This window comes from Uranotaenia lowii, chromosome 2 (genome assembly GCF_029784155.1).
Source record: "Uranotaenia lowii strain MFRU-FL chromosome 2, ASM2978415v1, whole genome shotgun sequence".
Classification (NCBI taxonomy): Eukaryota; Metazoa; Arthropoda; class Insecta; order Diptera; family Culicidae; genus Uranotaenia; species Uranotaenia lowii.
Window position 1 is genome coordinate 184,345,482 of NC_073692.1, and position 19,820 is coordinate 184,365,301.

A 19,820-nucleotide genomic window follows, 5' to 3' on the forward strand; every position below is an offset into this window, starting at 1 on the left:
CACAGTTTTAACACCTTTTGTAAGTTAAAAGATAGGAACGTCGAGGACAAATTTCTATTGTGGAAGAACTATAATACTCACGAAATACTCACAGAAAAAAGGAATTAATGCTCAACGTCCAACGCTGAGAAGACAGTGATTCTCTTGAAATATCGCTGTGGTATCGTTCCAGAAAATTTTTTAGTGGAAGTGATGACAAATAGTTAAAACGGTATGACAAAGCAAGGATTTTAGCTTAGCTTAGCTTAGCTTGATTGACTACTCACATCCACCTCAATCATTGAACCCGAAATGCTATATCAACAGTTTTCAAATTAAAGATAATGTTTTAACAATTTTTATCATTATTTTTTGAGGCAAAGAAGTTTAAAACAAATGATTATATGTTTGTCAGTGTTTTGAAACAAATGCATTTCCAATTCCACGATCGCAGGCGTGGCTCAGTAGAACAAGTTCCACATCGCCAATGGTTGCTACTCCGTGATTGACCGAGGCCACCAATTTTGAACAAGGGTCAAAAGAATGGATCTTGGGATTAGAAGCTCATTCTCAATGCACAAAACTGATGTTCTCTCTTTGACCATCAATAACGGCGCCGGCCACGTCCTAGTAGTCAAGAGATAGTGAGGAAAATAGAGAAAGGGATGAAAGACATAAATTTGCGCTTTAGGACCGAGGTTACCTCTGCATCCTAGCAAAAAAAATCGTAAGGGAATGTGGGCAAAAGGATAAGATCTGGAAACACTTTTGACAAGTGTATGGATCTGACTTTTATCAATGGTATGACAAAGCAAGGATTTTTGTCAAAAAATGGTCAAAACTTTTAGCATGAACCATATTAAGGCCTTTAAAAATTTTCGTTTTTTAATATCAGGGGAAGGAAATGATGGAAGAACAAATGTTCCGAAGATAGGTATCAAGTGATGATCTACGAAATTTTGGCTGTCGTTGTCGGCCTTGCGTAAAAAAACTTGATATTAAATTAAAGTTTTCTCAAAGCTTATCGTTTTATCTTTCTATTTTCCGATTTGATTTAGTCAAAAATGGATTTTAGGTCCAGCTCGGCTAGTTATTAATAAATCTTATTCTGAGTGCGGCCCACCTTAAAAATTTCAAATTTAAGTTGGCCCGTGGTTTCAAAAGGCTGCTCACCCCTGGTTTAAATGAACAACACGCAACCATATTTTTGAGTCAATAATTTTGCATTGTTGTGATTTTGGCTTCGTATAGTAAATTCGACTACGATTTAGTAAAATTGTCTCTGACAGGATGCAATGGTTAACTGCGTCCTTAGTACAATTGATATGTTTTATGATTAAACTACTATGTGTTATGATAGACATTAGTATGCCTGATGCTTGATTTAAATAATAAAATTACTATGCATCATTACATTGAAAAATGCATACAAAACCAATTAAAAAAAATGTGATACCAAGAGTATCTCATTATTCGGATTCGGTTCTTGAATATTAAAACTTTTTCATTTAAAATCATAACCTTTGAAAATAAGTCCCAAAATTTCCAGTTGTTTTTTAAGCTACAAAAAACAATTGAGAGATCTTGAAGGTTTCATTTAAAAGATAAAGTTTGGTGATAATGTATCAAGTATTCAGGAATAACCGTGAAGATAAGGTTATGTGTCCAAATCAGATTTATTTTCAACTCTTATAAACTAGATACTGATACTGTACAATAAAGATAAAGATAAATTTGAAGAAAATTATGAAGAGATTTAAGCCTAAATCGGCTAAGACAGTGTATGTCTTTTAATTCACTTTTGCAACTTTCAACAGTTCATTATTGAGTAGGTACATAAAGCCCACTTACGGGATTTGGGTAAAATACCGTTTTAAAATGCACTTCCAGCGTACTTAAAGTCCCTTCCTGTAAATTGTTTTATTTGTTGTGGGCAAATATGTTGAATAAAAGCCTCAGTTGTCTTTCAAAGTTGAATAACGAACTCAGTTTCAACCCAAAAACTTTCTTAATCGCTTGAGATTGTTCACTAAATTTTCGAATTTCTTTTTTACTTCCAGATGCAAACCGAACTTACAACTTTATAACACCATCACCACCGACAACATCGACTGGCGCCCGATAAACTCCTCCAACAAACATCGAATCCCCGAACGAAACTTCACCGATATTGTAGCTGGATAATCCCATACACAGATCCCAAATCAGTAGTGAATATTGTTATTGCCTGTTGTAGTAGTGCTGTTGTAGTTTCGTATTCGTAGTAACACCACCTGTTTGTTATTGGTTTTGTTAGTGTGTGTGTGTGTCGTTAAAGTTGGGAAAATTCCTGTTGCACGGGAAAAAAGAAAGAAAAGCGACCGAGTGCGATAAATATTCTAGAGGATCTGGAAAATTGGATAACTACAACAACCTATAGGAAGAAAAGTGCATGTGTGAAGAAAAACCGAATGAAAATCGAATTTCACTAAAGGTGAAAAAAGGAAGATGAAAAAACCACAAATTGTTTAAATCGCCGAATAAGAGCTGGTCGGATACCAAATTGGGAAAGCAATCGAAAGGGTGTCGGTTGAAAACTTATGTTTGCCCTGTTCAATTGGCAGGAGCAGCCCATCGAATTGGAATAGAGCAATAAAAAGGAATTAAAAAAGGATCAAATTAATTTTTGGGTTGCTCGGGAAGAGTTTGAGGGAAACATAGTGAGAGTGAGCCATTAATCCTGATAGAGATCAGTCACTGGGTGAGCAGTGTTCCCTTTTGCGAGGAGCTGAGATAGAGAAAGAGTTTCTAAAAGTTGAAAGTTATCATCAAGATGAAATAAAAAATAATTAAAATTAATGACGTCGTTGATGGTGATAAAAATTATTATATCAGTTCTCAGTTTGGTCCAGTGAAAGAGGACCAACCGAAGAGGGTTTTTTTTATCGCAAGTGGCAAGTGTGAATGCTAACGAAGAAGTTTCAGTTTCGATGGGGATCTAAAGGTCGCCTTAGAGCGAAAATGTGTAACTTTCTAACGTGCTTCTCTACTGGGTGGAAGTAATCGGCAGAAGAAGAAAATGCTTAAATTAATGATCTGTGAAGTCGGAAAATAAACGAAGCACGTCGGCAGAAGGATCAAGTGTCTCATAAATCTGGTCCCGAGGATAGCGGAGAGAAGGCGATTTAGCTGAGTTGGATTCATCCCTCTAGAGAGAAATAATCAAACAGAGAGAAAAAATATTTTTGAAAAAATAACAACAAGGAAGTAGAAGTAGTGTAGTAGAAAAGTAGTAGAAAGTAGATGAAAGTAGGAAGCAGGTGCGGTGTCTTCGAGTCGTCGACGGTCAGTGAGCATCGAAAAAAAGTCAACCTAGCCCTTGAAAAAAAAATAAGTTAAAGAAAATTCCGGAGCTGCTTTGGTGAGCAACTAGCGCCTCCCACTTTTCCATCCCCTTTTCCCCGGGAAAAAAGTTACAAAAGGGGAGGCGACCGTCTTGTAGGCGGGTGGCTTGTAATCACCTGTATGTATGTTAACAGAGAAGCCGCCTCCAGGAAAAGCTAGTAAAGCAGCATTTCTCGTTTGAGGCGAGCTGTGAAAGCGCTCGGAGGCTCAGCAAAGAATGTCGCAGGAGACAAATCTTGGACACATCTAGCGAAACAAACCAGAGGAAAACTCGACAAACCTGGTGGACTGCCGAGGAAAGGCAACGTTGTAATAGCCTAGCAGGTGAGTGAGCAGAGATATCATTTATTTTAGTATACACTTTTCGGATCATCCCTGTTTCGCCCTTTAACGGGCGTTGTGACAGTCGATTTTTTTCAATCCCCTTATTTTGATTCTGATGGCAATACAAAGACTTCTGAAGGTCTGTTGCTAGAGGGTGATTCTTGTTTGCGTAATCACCTCACTAACGAATTGCTGAACAACAACACCTGTAGGGTTAACGGGAGGGTTGATTGTTACATCTTGTTGAACTTCCTACTTGACGCAGATTTCGATCCCTTTTTGCTTTTCGATTTCTACACAGGAACTCCAACTAATGAGCATTCAATTTGATGAGTTATGCTGATTCCATTCAAAGTCTTTGTAGTACAAATTGTTATGACAATCTTTTCGAACTTAAAAAAAAATATTATTCATAAGAAAACATACCGCGTTGAATATAATACGAATACTTTCTACTAAAGTTCAATACAAGTTCAAACATCGAACTCCCCTGTATCATTTAAATTTGCCTAAATTCGTTTACCGCTAATCATATCACACACCTGTTTGTTTTTAATAATTTTTAAAACCGACCATATTCACTTTGTTGATTGGCTCCGAAGATTTCGATGAACGACTGAAGTGAATCAAGTTCAAGGGTAACAATCTCGATTTAGAACTATGGCCAAAACCCTAAAACTTTATCCCACATCCACAATTCTACTACAGATTTTAAAAAAATGTTTTCACTTGTTGATAGATATTTAAAAACTGTACTCGAAAAACGCTATCAAAAGTTATTCACAAAAGAAGTTGGTGCATGAATTTTGGGTACAGTTCATAGTCTCGAATATCGAATTTTCAATAAGATTAGACTCACTATATTGCCTGATTGTCCGGATTTGGCCCGAATATTTTTGCTTTAATTTCAAAACGAAAGAAAAACTTGAATTCCGTGATAATAAATATGTATTTACGTTAAAAAAAAAGTTCATCAAAATTTATCCAAAAATACTTGCTGATACTTTTCTTTGAAAAAAAAAACAACCACTTTCAAGCTTTTTCATCTTGATTTTAATCAAAGAATTTCTACATTTACCTGGATTTTGCCCAGATTTTGGATTGAAATCTTTGACATCCAATGCCCGGATTTTGCAATGTTTTTTTAATAAATTAGCCTGCATTTGCCCTGCCTGGATAAATGCGTAAAAGTATCTGATGAGCTAAGGTTTGAATCATTTCCGATGTTCTGGTTCAAAATTGTTTTCTTTTAAATCTGAATTTATTGCCTGTGACCGGACTGTGCGATCTGTATCCAGTTTATTATTCATGATTTTCAGTTCGTTTTACCATTAGGATGTTAGATTCAGATTTAAAATTTTTAATCTTAATTCTTATGCAGAATTGAAAGTTTCATAATGGTGATCCAGAATTGAAATATCAAAGTTTCATCATTCGAATATTTCATTCAGATTCACTTGTGGGATTACGAATAAACAATTGAAGATAAAAATTATATAGAAACTCAAAGATTCAAAATTCAAATAAAAGATTCCTGGTTAAGGATTCTGTCATTCTGTTGTGTTCATAATTTTCGAGATTTTTTGTTTGGTATTTAGGTTCAGAAATCGAATTCAAATGCGGAATCAAAAACTTTATTGCATGTTAAAAATGCAAAATTCGAATTCGAAACACAAATTCAAAATAACCCAGAATGAAACACGAAGCTGATGTAATACACTTTCATAAAATAAGATTTGAACTCAGTTTCAAAACTGCGTTCTTTAAAAACTAAATAAAATAATTGGTTTTTTTTCACAGGGTTTTGATAATGAAACAAATTGTTAACGATAATTTATTGTTGATAAAATAACTTTTACTTAACTTTAAGGTTCAGGAAAATTCAGCTAGAAATATATTTTATTAGGTTGTTGTTCAACATTTGTAGTATTTTAGAATGTTTCGAGTTTAAAAGGTTCCAAATGATTAACAATTAATGTAGAAGAACTTAAACCAGGGCACAACTTTATAATTTTGAAGTTCCTGTTTTTTTCTTGGTTTTCCCGGTAAAAAATTTAAAGTTTTCCATACCTTGATTATCCATTTTCGTTGAAGTACAGAAAAATATTCATTTTTTTTTCATTGATTTGGTTGTTTCATTACATTCAAATCATTTAACACTTGCCGAATTCGACTCTATTGAAAGGGTTTCATCACATTTTATAAAAATAAAAAAACACATCCTACACAAAATGGTGTGTCCCACAGGACTTTTCATTCAATCATTTGTCATGTGACATAATATTTTTTTTAATAAGTTACAGATGTTGGACTTTGTTAGCTGAAATAACAGCTAACAAAGTCCACGTCTCTGAGAATTAAAAATTCTTCTGAGGGCGATCAATCATGTAACTTCTTCGTCACAGTAAATTAAATATCAATGGTGTTGTCAAACGTTTTACATTCAGTAATAAATGCATCCTCAAGTATAATTTAAACTTTTGCTAAAAATTTATCTCACAGATTCACAGATGATTGTAATTGACTATGTTTTTCAAATCACGGGGTAGTTATTAACACTTCATTTTAGGCATTTTTTCAATTTCCTCTATAGAAAGCTTTTCGATCAAATGAATAGTTTTTAAAATACACACGTTTGTAACTGCCCGGATTCTAAATGATCTTAGCCTTAGTTTTCCTTGTATTAGGATGATCCTACAAAAAACAGTATTTTCGTTACATCTTTTCAGGGTGGTAGTTTATCAAAAATGTTTGCCCGGCAAGATTTTTGATAATCACCATGCGCAACAAAACTAGATGAGAACCACTTATCAATTGATTGAATTAATATGAATTTAATCGTTTTTTTCCAATTATTATGTATGGAAGCCCTCGATGGAAGGTCGATTGTTTTCTCGAAAAACTACTTCGGGGTTTGATGACATAATTGTTCCTATAAAATTTCTGCTTGAAAAATGCATACATGAAAAATAGTAAAAAGAGTGGATACTTAAAGTATCTCAACATTTTGGTTTAAATTCCTTTATGTAAATTTTTACAATAAATAAGGCCGGAACAAATTTCAAATCCTTCTTTTGTCACTCGGAGTTGGAACATCGCGAGAGGGGGGGGGGGGGGCAATAACTTTATTTTTTTCCCCCTTCGGGTTTTTGAAAATTTCGAAGGGGTGGGGGGGGGGGGTGTAGACAAAAGAAAAAATTGATATTTGTTCCAGCCTAATCATAGATTTTAGAAACTGATAAAGTTATATATAACGGTTTATGTTCAAGATCTTGACGGTTATTGGTTCATATTTTAAATATTAAAGATAAGTTTTAATAATCAAACAATGCCTAAAACTAGTAGGGAGTTCAAAGTAGGCCTTGGTTTAGTTAGCAGCGAAAATTTTTCCTGATATATCCTTTGTAAATTTGTTCATTTTTCGACCATGTATTTCTTCACGAACACTGTAAGCTGCACGCAGGAAATTTTTGTTTAGTTTCTTTAATCTAAACTAAAGTGGTAAGTTTACCTTGTTCAAATCTCTTTTAGAGTTTGTTTTGGCTAGAAAAAGATCAGGAAAAATGATTGATGATAAATATTTTTATTTGGCTCCCACTGATAATGGGCTTCTTTTATTATTTATCGATTCACAAGTGTTTGATATGTAAGGGACCTGAATTTTATAATATTATTTTTAAAAATAGTAACCTGAAAACTGGTATAAAATCTATCAATTTTCTTTTTAATTATTATTTCTTCGCATTTATAAATAACGCGGAAATGATGTCAGAAATAGTTTGAGGAGTTCCAAAGTTGTAATTATCTTTAACATCGTCTCAGCAAAAATAGAAGTTCAAACCACGGCAACTAAAAATCACTTTTGTATTGATGTAGCACCTAACTAATTGAGGCACAAATAATAAAATAAGCCATTATATTCACGGAATTGGTCATAATTTTTTTTCTTTATATTTGTAACGAGATTTAAGTCATTGATGGCAATCGATCTGTATGTCAATCTTTTCCGAACATTTGAATGAGTAAAAATAATAAGAAGATTAATTAAAATTGTTTCTCGGTTTTGAATATAGTAGATACATAAAGCACATAGTAGCGGAGTGCTACCATTGAATGTATTAAAGTCTTTAGTATAGGGGAGGCTTCTGTTCGAGAAATTAACTTACACAAATCTTTTTTGGACAAAAACAGCATGCCAACAGGACGTTTGACCTAATTGTTTCATCGAAATAATAAAGTAGTTTTATGTTTTGATACAAAATAAAATAATCGCAGAGATTTAATCCAAGCAAAACACACAATTAATTATTTCCATGTTTTCGTCCTCATTTAAGAACAGATGAGGCCGTAGCGTAGATAGGTAGACTCAGAGTAACTATACGCAAAAATAGTGTGATAAAAGAAAAAGAATTAAAAAAAAAAACAAAAAAAAATACGAAGGCGAAATAGCTGAAGAAACCCAAATGTGAGTATAATGTTGGTAAGTATCGTAATTTCCGCATTCCTTAACTGCATTTAATGTATCAATATTCCATATATACTTTCCCAAATGGCATAAATTCATATTTAGGTCTTTACATATTCAAAATATTATATGAAGCGTTTGGTAGGGATCTCCACGCTTCATTCCGCTCCTGTATCCAGTATCTTTCGCGGTTTTCATCACACGGTTGACCTGGCCGTATTAGTATCTGCAATACATGTTCTTTGCAGAGATGTTAAAATCGCGAGTCTACATACTCGCACTTTGCCCTTCTTTGCAGAAAGATTTTATTTCGTAAAACTCAAACTGCAATGATGCTATCGATAGTTCAACTCGGAAAGCATCAGGAAGTAAGCTTCGGGTAAACTCGGCAGGAGTAAACAGCAATCGGGGGAAACATCAGCAAAGCGAACGTACAGTTCTGCGAATTCAAAATTCAAATCGTTTTCGTTCGGCAGCCGAACACATCAATCGGACAACGCATGGGGGCGTGGCTAAAAGTGATAGATACAAGGGAACGGGAAACGAGCGAGAGAAGTGTGCGAGGCAATGTTCACTCGGTCGACTCGGTCCGTCGGGCAACGATCGCTCGTGTGCATTCGTGTACGGTAAGCTTCGTTCTGTTGTTTCGTTGGTGTGATTTTATTCCTGCGAGGCATGGAAAACATCAATGCAGAACTGTACTCTTCGTTTTGTGTGCAATCACGTAATGATTGGAACGAAGATAAAATCAATCTGCACACAACAAGTTAAACTCGGAAGAAATCAACCGAATGATTCTTTCCGAAGCGAGTTTACGCACCTCTGGTTCTTTGTATCAGATACTATGTTGAAAAGAAAAATGAGGAACGCAAGTTTTTCATTTTCCAGGATGCCTACATGTTTTGACCATGTTGATGTTCTTCTTCTTACATCAACATGGTCAAAACAAGAATATCTTAGCTTATTTTCAGTGTTTAATATACCCATAACCGTAATTTTTTTACTGCGATTTTTTTGACTAATGCTTTGAAAAGAAATTGATTTATTTTGATTAAAAAATATTTCAAAATGTTGTACGGCAAAGGCGTACCACCACACTTTCATGCTTTCCAATACACTAATGCCATAGACTTACAGTTTCAACACCTATCCAAAACTTTATCCTACGAAGCTCATCTGATGCTTGCCTATCCGCCTGTTCTTCATTCCTTTCTAAATTCTTCTACCTAGCATTTCATCTCGCCGCACGTGTCAATGAACATATTGAATCAAAATATCCTTAAACTTTCATACTTCACCAGACTATTATAAATAAACTTGAAGAACGCCTTAGTTTTCTTATAAGTTCCAACAAATCGTGGTCTTCGAAATGATCTAAAACGTTGCCTTAAATTTCTTAAGATAACCCTTGATTCTCAAAACAAGTGCTAGCCAAAAAAACAAACTGCATATTTTGATAAGTTGCCCTCCAAAATCAGTCAAAATCAACTCTAAACCCTCGATACAAACGGAAAAATGTAAATTTTGTTGCTGTGTGCTATCGAAAAGAAATAAATAAAAAATAATCAATTTTATTGCAATAGTTTTGTAACCATGAGTTTTTTTTACGTTTAAACTCAAGATTTTTTTCTATAAATGTTTCACTTAAAACACAAACATGTATATTTTGAGGGAAGTTTCATGCAAAGTTGAATCATTTTTACTTTTTTTTTTTATAGATTTCACATAGTGTCTTCTATCGACATAAAAACACTCTCATGAAAAATGGGAAAAAAATCACTTAAATTTTTTAAATTTTTTTCCAATTTTAGTCACACCATGATTCGGACTGTTGAATTTCGTCTAGGAAGAAAGCAATGAAGAGAAATCAGTTCATTAGAAATTTTCGTAAATTTTTAAGAAATTTCAACATATTCAAGCTTTGAAAAGTGTAATCAGAATTTTTCTGGATAAATTAAACTTCGTGCCATGATGCGTAAAAATGATTGTCTTGCGTTTTACTCTTGACACAATATCACTGGAAAATTATAATATTAGCATCTTTTTACATTTCCGAATTTGCAACAAAATGTTTTGGATCGAAAATAAGACTTTAATTTGCCTGTTTTGATATGATTGATAGTTTTTTTTTCTTCTAATAATTGTTATGATGTGCGATACATGAACTAATTTTAAGAGCTTTCTGAATCTCTCATTTCATTTTTTGAGGCTGTTTTAAACTCTTAAAGCATGGATCACCCAAAATCTGGACGCATTAAAAAGAGTCTATCTCGAAGCTTTGTAAACGCAATAAAAATGTTTTGCACTCAAAACGTAGGGTTTTTATTACACTTTAAAGGAAAAATAATAAAAAAAATTCCGATGTTGTTTTGATGAATTTTCGAACTTTTCGTCGAGTACCACTCATTATAGTTTGGACACCCTATTCGTTGACCTCAGCGACCATTTTGTTCCACAATCTCTTCATCTCTGTTGCATCCCGAGTTGTCCTACCATTCTTCTTCATCTTCTGCTTGACAATTGCCCAACATTTTTCGATAGGGCGGAATTGAGCGCAGTTGGGTGAGTTGATGTCCTTTTCGACAAAATCCACCCGTTGGCCCGATACCACTGCACAGTGGTGCAGAACATCAATCTAGCTGTACGAAATTAATAGCGCCCAGGGATGAAGAGATAGACATTTGATGTCTTCAGCAACATTGTTCAGTTTTTCAAGGAGCATATTCTAGTGTCAAAATTTTTGCCGAGGGGTCCACCGATAGCGAGATAAAAATGCTAACTTTTTTGTGTTTCAAATTAGGGCTTTGATGTCTTCGACAAAGTTGTTCGTCTGATCAAAATACATAAGTTTGTTGAATATGACAAAGTCCTATCACATTACTCTCAGGAGTTACAGTCAAAGTAAAGAAAATCTCTTGAAAAAACAGTTTTTTGAACCTGACACGTTGTAGATTGGATAAAATGGTTCGCTGTCTTTGAAACAAAGTTGTAACAAGCCACGATCTACAATTGTCTCATACATTATGATGGGTTTAGAAGTTACTGAAGCCCTATAGAAAGCATTTACTGTATTTTAATGGCAATGTTGGAAGGCTCGTCCATCGAAAAGTGCACATTTTCGCAACACCCCCTTTTTGTGATTATTTTTTATGATAAGCGGAACCATTTCCATTTGAAATTAGCGCGGAAATCGGTGGAACTAGAAGAGATTTGAATGATTGAAAATACACATTTTATGTAAAAATTACCTATTTTACTTATAGAAAAAAACGTTAAAACATTTAATTGACTAATAAAATGTTGCAGTTTTCTTTTATATATTTTGTTTTATCAAAAGGCATTTAAATTTGATAAAAACTTATGACTCAACGAAAAGACAAAAGCGAATTGCTTGTAAGATTGGTCACTTGGATACAGTTACTTGGAACCAGTTGAAGCAGTTATATTGTAATGGCAAAATTCTATTATTCAAATACTAATTTATTGTTCTACCAATTTTAACAGATAAGTTCCATTCATTTTTTCGAGGTTTAAATGATTTGAAAAATCGAATTTAAATGTCTTTTAATAAAACAAAATATATAAAAGAAAACTGCAACACTTTATTAATAAATTAAATGTTTTAACGTTTTTTCTATAAGTAAAATAGGTAATTTTTACATAAAATGTGTATTTTCAATCATTCAAATCTCTTCTAGTTCCACCGATTTCCGCGCTAATTTCAAATGGAAATTATTCCGCTAATCATAAAAAATAATCACAATAAAGGGGGTGTTGCGAAAATGTGCACTTTTCGATGGACGAGCCTTCCAACATTGCCATTAAAATACAGTAAATGCTTTCTATAGGGCTTCAGTAACTTCTAAACCCATCATAATGTATGAGACAATTGTAGATCGTGGCTTGTACAACTTTGTTTCAAAGACAGCGAACCATTTTATCCAATCAACAACGTGTCAGGTTCAAAAAACTGTTTTTTCAAGAGATTTTTTTTACTTTGACTGTAACTCCTGAGAGTAATGTGATAGGACTTTGTCATATTTAACAAACTTATGTATTTTGATCAGACAAACAACTTTGTTGAAGACATCAAAGCCCTTATTTGAAAAACAAAAAAGTTAGCATTTTTATCTCGCTATCGGTGGACCCCTCGGCAAAAATTTTGACACTAGAATATGCTCCTTGAAAAACTGAACAATGTTGCTGAAGACATCAAATGTCTATCTCTTCATCCCTGGGCGCTATTAATTTCGTACAGCTAGATTGATGTTATGCACCACTGTGCACTGTACATAGTACCTCTTTGCTGTAGTGGCAGCTTGCAAAATTTGGCCAAAACGTTACTTGTCCTTTGTGAGATCTAATGTATGAAAATAAAAAAAAGATTTTCAGGCACACCTCCTTGTACATTTTGGAGTCCATGGTCTTGTTTTTCACAAAAAAGGGGTTTTTCGTCCGCAGCTGCAAATACCTTGTCAGATCAAACACTTTTCTGCAAACTAATTGGCAAAAACGAATTTGAACTTGGTGGGGACATCACCTGGACCAGTGGCTTTGAAAAATCTTTGACCAGGAAGCCGCCCAAATTAGATTTCGCGATTTTTTAACCAGACCACGTCGGGTTTTTGACGTGGGTGTCCAAAATTAATTTTCGTCTCGCGGCTTCTACCACGTGTAACTTTTTTGAAACAAAACGAATCGTAATCAAATTTTCAGCACTAATAGAGGAAACCTTCCAAAGAACTGTCAAAAAATTCCACATCCGACAACCAGGATTGCTATGGTATAATAAACAGTTCGTCCAGATTTAGGATGATCCAAGCTTTAGTTTCGGTATAATTAGTGAGTTTTTTTTTCAATTTAGAGGTAATTCAAGAGATCTCGGAGTAGTTTATAAATTTAAAAACTTATGATTTTTTTCGTACACATGTTTTGAACTGTTGAATTTTGTCTAGGAAATTTAAATAATGATTCTGAATTTTGAATTTTGTGTTGAATCCCTGAGGTTGGAACCAAAATGGGATTTTGGTTTCCATCTGTTAATTTTCCCGGTTTTCCACGGTTTCTCCGGTGCGATTTTCTATTTCCGGTTTTTCCCGGTTTTCTCAGTTCTGTGGCCACCCTGACTTAAACCTAAATAATGAAAAACTCTTAGTTTGTCTGTGCTCTTAGTATTACATTTTATCAAGAATTCTTTATGTATGCATTTTCCTAGCAAAAGTATTACAGGAAAAAAATTGTTACCAAACAACCTTCCCCCTGAGGCAGTTCTTCCTACGGCCCAGATCCGATTTGATTTAGGGATGTCAAAGACCTTTTTTCATCTTCAAAATTCATTTAATGAAGAGGGAGAAGATCCATTTAGTGGAAAAAATAAGGATCACATTGATAAGAAATCATTGTTTAACAGTCTATTAAGAATCTAGAATTTCAAGTGTATAATAGTGTTAAGATAAAAAACTTCATTTATATTTCAAAAGTTTCAGAGATTAATTTATTAGTAGAGACTACGAGGGTGGCAAAGTAGGTATTCCACGGTCATTGAGTTTTCTGAACAAGTCGTCTGCAACTAGGTTCCACAAAAGAGATGAACTGAAGAAATCAATAATTCATCGAATTTATAACAACAGATTCGTTTGTTTTTCAGAAACAACGTTTTTAATTGAGTATGCTCGCCCATGCACATTTAACTTACTTGGTTTTGCGATAAAAATTCATTGCTTTTTTTTGGGAAGTAGGGTAACGGACCTATTTTTGACCGCTTTGGGAAGTAGCTATGCTATTTTCTGAAATAAAAAAGTACATGTTACAATTTTCGATCATCTGGTCTGATCGGTATTTTGGACCACTAGGTTTCTATTTTGGACCACCCTCTGGACCTATTTTGGACCACCCTTAAACTAAATAAGTTATTTTTCTAAATTTTGACAGCGATTGATGCACAATTATGAGAATGATTCATTTAATCTTTTCTTTTTTTATCCTTGTAGTCAAATTTTGTTTGTTCACGTTAATTCATTCCTGAACTAACTTTCTTCAATTTTTACCACCCTCTGTTTTGGTACACATGTTTGTTGAATATTTGCTATTACAACTAGGTATCTGTTTTTTTTTCTACAACTATATTTATGCTTCTTATGCTTAAAACAGTAATTTTCGATAAGAATAGAGTAAAATAGTGTGTGTTTCAAATGTTTCGAAATTTCCGACAGCACAGTGCAATCTGCGACGAAATTTGTTCTGCAGTGTTGAATACTGGCTAGTTTGCTTATCTTTGGGATCAATTTTTAGAACGCAAATCTCCTTCAGGCGACCCAATGACATATTATATGTGTTACTTGGGAGGTTAAGATATCATCAAATCCGCGACATCAATTGATGAATTTTGACTTGAAAAACCTTAGTGGATTTGGTTTGGCTTCAGTTCTGTAGAATACATAGATTCTAACAAGATAAAAATGTGGGAGAATTATGCGATCTTTTAAACCATCTTAACCCTTTAATGCATGACTTTTTTAAAATGAGAATAGCAATTATTGATTCAGTGAAAAAATATAATTTTAATTTGAATAACACAAATCAACTGGTTTGAAGTCGTTATTTTGAGGTTTATAAAAGTTATGGCCCATCAAAGATGAAAAATAATTTTTGAAATTCTTAATTCATTTCAATACGATTTGGCAAATTTCTTCCAAACCTTGTTAATTGGGCGCAGGAAAGTGTTTGTGATTGATTGAGATCAAAAAATTTGTTAGAATTTGTAAATCTGAAGAAATAACAGCGATTTTTCAAAAACTACTTTTTACAAAAAAGTAAATGAATTTGATTTTTGCATTTTATTCGCATACTTTGTCAGATATCTTTCACATACATTTAAATATCGTAACAAAAATACCATGGGCTAATTTGTTTTAATCTCTAGAATACTTTTTGTGAATACATCACTCAAAAATATCTACGCGTTTAGGAGATATTTGGATTTTGATAAGTGTTGTTTTAAAACAACACTATGCATTAAAGGGTTAAAGCCAGATTTTTTTCGCTGAAAAATTTGCAAAGTTCATTTTTTTCTTTGAAATAACTTTCTCTTCGAAAAAACTATCGTTGGAGTAAATTCTTCAACATTTTTTTCTAAATTGCATAACTACAGGGGCTGATAAACTATATTTTTAGTACTTTTTCGCTAGTAATTTTAGCTAATAAAAAAAATTTGTTTTGAACCACATTAATCTCAAAGCTTTAGTTGAACATATCATTTGTTAAAATTGTTCTTCTATTAACTGGTTGTAACTTTAAGACCAAACTGTCAATGATATTTCATGAAGCATAAAAAATGATGACTTAATAAAAATGTGCATGTGCTGTTTTTTTCATGTTTTAAGCTTCTTTAAGCTGTAGCTTTGACAACTGCTTATCAAACAGTTGCCATTAACGTAGAATGTAAGATTGACGTGGTTTAAAGCATTGTGCACAAAAAGTAAGTTAAAACAATGATTGGCTTGGTTTTATTTCGTTTGTAGTGAACCTCGTCTAAAGGCGAGTTTGGATGTTAGCGAGTTGATTAAATAAAATAATGCCAAAATTCCAAATTTTATTTATAATAGCCGATTGAAATAGTGTGCATAATTCTTTTCATATCGCCGTACAACCTTTTATTACGTTCATGAACATTTAGGGGAGATGGGGGCATAATGGCCACCTTAAGGAAAACGCTTATTTAACCATAGAGAACAGCTGTAATATGTGAATTACATCATTGTTTTGTGTTCAGGCACTCAAATAGTCTATTGCCTAATTGGATGAAACTTGAAAAAGTAGATAAAAACGTTTAAAAATGCATTTTAAAAATTTTTGCCTAAAGCTGAAAACCAGTCACTGTAGAGGCATAATGAGAAACCCCCCGAGACAGTATGAGCACCATTAATGAAGGCATAATGAGCGTCATCTGCCGGGAATTCTAGCAGCAAATTCGACTCGATGAAGTCAACTGAGTAATAGAGCTACAGCTTGACTTGTATCGTCTGACGATTTGGCCTATTGGTAAGATGTCGGAGAGGTAATCAGTAGGCTCGAGTTCGATTCCTGGTGGAGGTGATTTTTTTTTTCATTTATCATTCATGATCATGATTGCACTAAACGGTGAGGCGTAGATTCAACAAACAAAGCCAACCAACAAAATAATCTACCAACAAAAATAATCTAGGTCTGTTTGTAGAATTCAAAGAATGAACACATGCTCATACATTATGTTTCTGGTGTTTTGTTTGACGGATGATGCTTTGATGCTATCAGCCGTATAATGTAACAATAAAAAAATCAATCATGAATGGTATGTGCAAAAAAAAATCCCCTCGAACAGGAATCGAACTCGAGTCTACTGATTACCTCTCCGACACCTTACCAATAGGCCAAATCGACAGACGAAACAAGCCTAGCTGTAGCTCTATTATTCAGTTGACTTCATCGAGTTGAATTCGCTGCTAGATTCCCCGGCAGAAAAGGCTCATTATGCCTCCATTGAAAGTGCTCTGTTCGCCTCTAGTGAACAAATTAAAGTAAAAAAGCGTTTTAAAATTGATTAAAGTGAAAAATTAAAAATTTTATAATGTTGAAAATTGAAAAACAATGTGTAGATCATGTTGCAGTGCGTACATTTCAGATCAAAATGTTTTAAAGGCCATAAAAGCTTATTTGGTGGTGCTCAAAAATTATAATATTTTCGTCACTTGAGAACCTAGCTGGTTATTATTTAATATTTCTGTAAAGATGAGAAGGATATTTCTTTTTTGGTGAAAAATTAATACTATGGATAGTACGCAACAAATCCTTATGAAAATTTGTTTAAGAAAATACGTATTTATGTAGAAAAAAGGAGTGCTCATTATGCCCTGGGTGCTCGTTATGCCCTCATCTCCCCTAACAGTAATTTTAATACTCAGGTAATGTTAGGTGGTCCAAAATAAGTCCCTAAGGAATAAAGTAGGACCTATTTTCGACATGGGTCAAATTGCGATTAAAACAAGTTTTTTTTTGTTCATCAAGCTTCCAAACTTGTTTTAAAGTGTTTTATTATAGCTGTGAACATGTTTGTAGTTGTTAAAATCATCACAGATAGGCAGAAAACTTCTTGAAAGTTGACTCCAATAATGGCACGTCCTCCTGAAATGGGCTTGATTTGACCCAACTGTGAAAAATCGAAACTTTATTTTCAAATTTCTATCCCTCATCAGCTTATTTAAAGGGAATCTTAGATATGATTAGAATCATGAGAAGAAGCTTTTACTATGTTTGTTCAAAATTTTAATGATTAACATGATTTATGAGAGAAAAATAGGAAAAAGCTGCAAGGTGGTCCAAAATATGTACTCGGTCCAAAATAAGTCCGTTACCCTATATAGAGCATTTATAGTAAGCTGCTATTAGACTGTTTCAACTTCTCAAAAGTCTAGGGAGTCTCACTTCTCCAAAAGAACATAACCAACAATGTTTTCAAACCAATTTCAAACATCACGTAGTAGCTGTGCTGGTGTTTACCTCTCTACCTGTCTGATGGTGGACGCGTGCACAATTTGTACACTTAACTGGATGTAACAAGCTATGGGTCACAAGTTTTGAACCTAGTCTATACAACGTATAAAATGTAAACCATGTCACTTTTTAAGGCAAGTCACTGTTTCACCTCGTTTTGGTTCAGTTGCCTAGTTAATCATAGGCCTTATTTCCGCCTACCGGGAACCCAACTCAATTCCATGAAAGTGTTTGTTGCCCTTTCTGTGACCGTATTGGTCGTCGGATCAGCTGTAGCTCGTCCAGAACTTTACGAAGAACTTCACGATTTAGTGGAGCCTGGTCCGGCTGTGGAATATTCCTATCAGTGCGGTCAAAACTTGCCGATCAATTACAACCCGCAGAACGTTGTGGTCCCGTGTAAGTCTTCCAACTGCGGTCATGGAGGCGATGGAGGTTATGGAGCAGCATCAACTCATTATGACGGCGCTGGAGGATACGGAGAAATGGCTCCGGTTGACCACGGGCACGGATCCCAAGCTTCCCCTGCTGAGGATCAATACCGGCACAAGAAGCACAAGAAACATCATGGACATCATCATCATCATCACCATCACCATCATCACCATAGTCATGGTTACGGGCATGGGCATGGTCATGGTTATGGGCATGGGCACGGATATCATCGTGATGGTAGTGAAATTGTTGGAGCAGCTACTGCAGCAGTGGTATAAGCTAATTTACCTCTCGTGGGAGGTTTATGAGCAGTAGGGGCTAATTTTTAAATTATATCTGTTACAGTCAAAAGTCTTCCAGATAACAAATAACAATTTGGACTCTACAAATACGAATCAAAACACTTAGTTTCATCAAACAGTGCAATACCAAATATAGAATTAAATTATCTTTACGCTGTTTTTTATGTAGACTAAAAACTTCCAGACGATATTTAACATTTCAACAGTATGAGAATTTTCGCTTCTCCGATATCTGATGTCCTGAAAATTTTAAAATTAATTGCTTTATATTTCACAAACTCTTCAGAGTTTTTCTTCCACGTCTTGAGAAAAATTGTAGACGAAGATAATTTTAAGTAAAAGTAAAAAAAGAAAAGTGCTTGAAAAATTAAAAGTTTACGCTAAGTTTTACAATAAATGAAGTTTTTATGACATTATTTTTGCAAATATTAGCCAATTCTATTTACACGCTAAGGAAAGCATACACAAAAGTAAAAGAAAAGCAGATAAATAAAACCTTAAGAGCAGGAAGCCACTTGTATGTAAAATTAATAGTACGAAAAAGTATGTAACAAGCCTGTTACAAACCAGTATGTGGAAAGTACTCGTAAGTACCCAAGCAACCAGAATTCTCTTTAAACGGTTTCCTAGAAGCTTAATCAGCTCTCGTCTGAGTTCTTAGAGAACTCTATTCAGCCCCAAATTTAAGTTATTAAAGCAACTTTAAAGTTAATTTTATCGGCTGAACAGAACGCTATACGCTTAAGGGAATATCTAAGCACCTTCTACGCACCGAAAAAAATCTGGTTGACAGATTGCTCTGACAACCAGATGACAGACTACTAGGTTGTCGGTTTACCACGATTTATCTCGTTGACTTCAATGTTCAAGTGACTTCAATTATAAGTTATTACAAAGAAGCTACTTACCGTTTGAGAATTGATCAGTTGCCCTCTAAGTTGTAATGCAAACTCGTTAACCTCTCGACCAAACCTGCTTTCGTTCTCCACCACTGTTTCAATTAGTGTTAAAACTTCATTTCAAAAGTGATTTATGGTTACGAATGAGCAGATTTATTATAAAGAATGATCGAAACGCTAGGTTATCCTTTTACAAGGGACTTTAGAGGAATTAAAAATAAATTACAATTTTATAATTTTTCATTATTTTTTGAAAATTTCTTTAAGCAATTTATTTTTCTTCACTATCACCTGCGAGCCGAGGCTGTGGTAGAATGCAGGATGATTTTTGAATCGATTGCAGGAGGCACACATAAGAAAGTTGTCGAATTCTCACCGTGTCGTATTTCGGGATATTCCGAAGTTTTTCCGACGACATCCTTTTTGCCGTATTTGCTAATCTAGTGGTGGGTAATCGGCAAGCCATTTTTTTGCTATCCGCCGGCACAGCTCCGATTCTTACTG

The 19,820-nt window shown here is 34.3% G+C and overlaps 2 protein-coding genes across 5 annotated transcripts in view; both read left to right on the plus strand.

Annotated features, from left to right (window-relative positions):
- LOC129743649 (uncharacterized) overlaps positions 1–19,820 on the plus strand; it is a 1,005,706-nt gene that overhangs the window by 144,597 nt on the left and 841,289 nt on the right. For all 4 annotated transcript variants that reach the window (XM_055735730.1, XM_055735733.1, XM_055735734.1 and 1 more), the window contains exon 3: positions 2,040–3,687. The gene's annotated coding sequence lies outside the window, so the exon portion shown is untranslated. The remainder of the gene's footprint in view (positions 1–2,039; positions 3,688–19,820) is intronic.
- LOC129742150 (uncharacterized histidine-rich protein DDB_G0274557-like) lies at positions 17,800–18,393 on the plus strand. The gene has a single exon (XM_055733993.1). It carries the CDS (start codon positions 17,800–17,802, stop codon positions 18,391–18,393), a length of 594 nt encoding a protein of 197 aa, XP_055589968.1.

Bases quoted from the DNA above. Each gene is read 5' to 3' on its own strand.
- LOC129742150 (XM_055733993.1), top strand. From the start codon at position 17,800: ATGTCACTTTTTAAGGCAAGTCACTGTTTCACCTCGTTTTGGTTCAGT.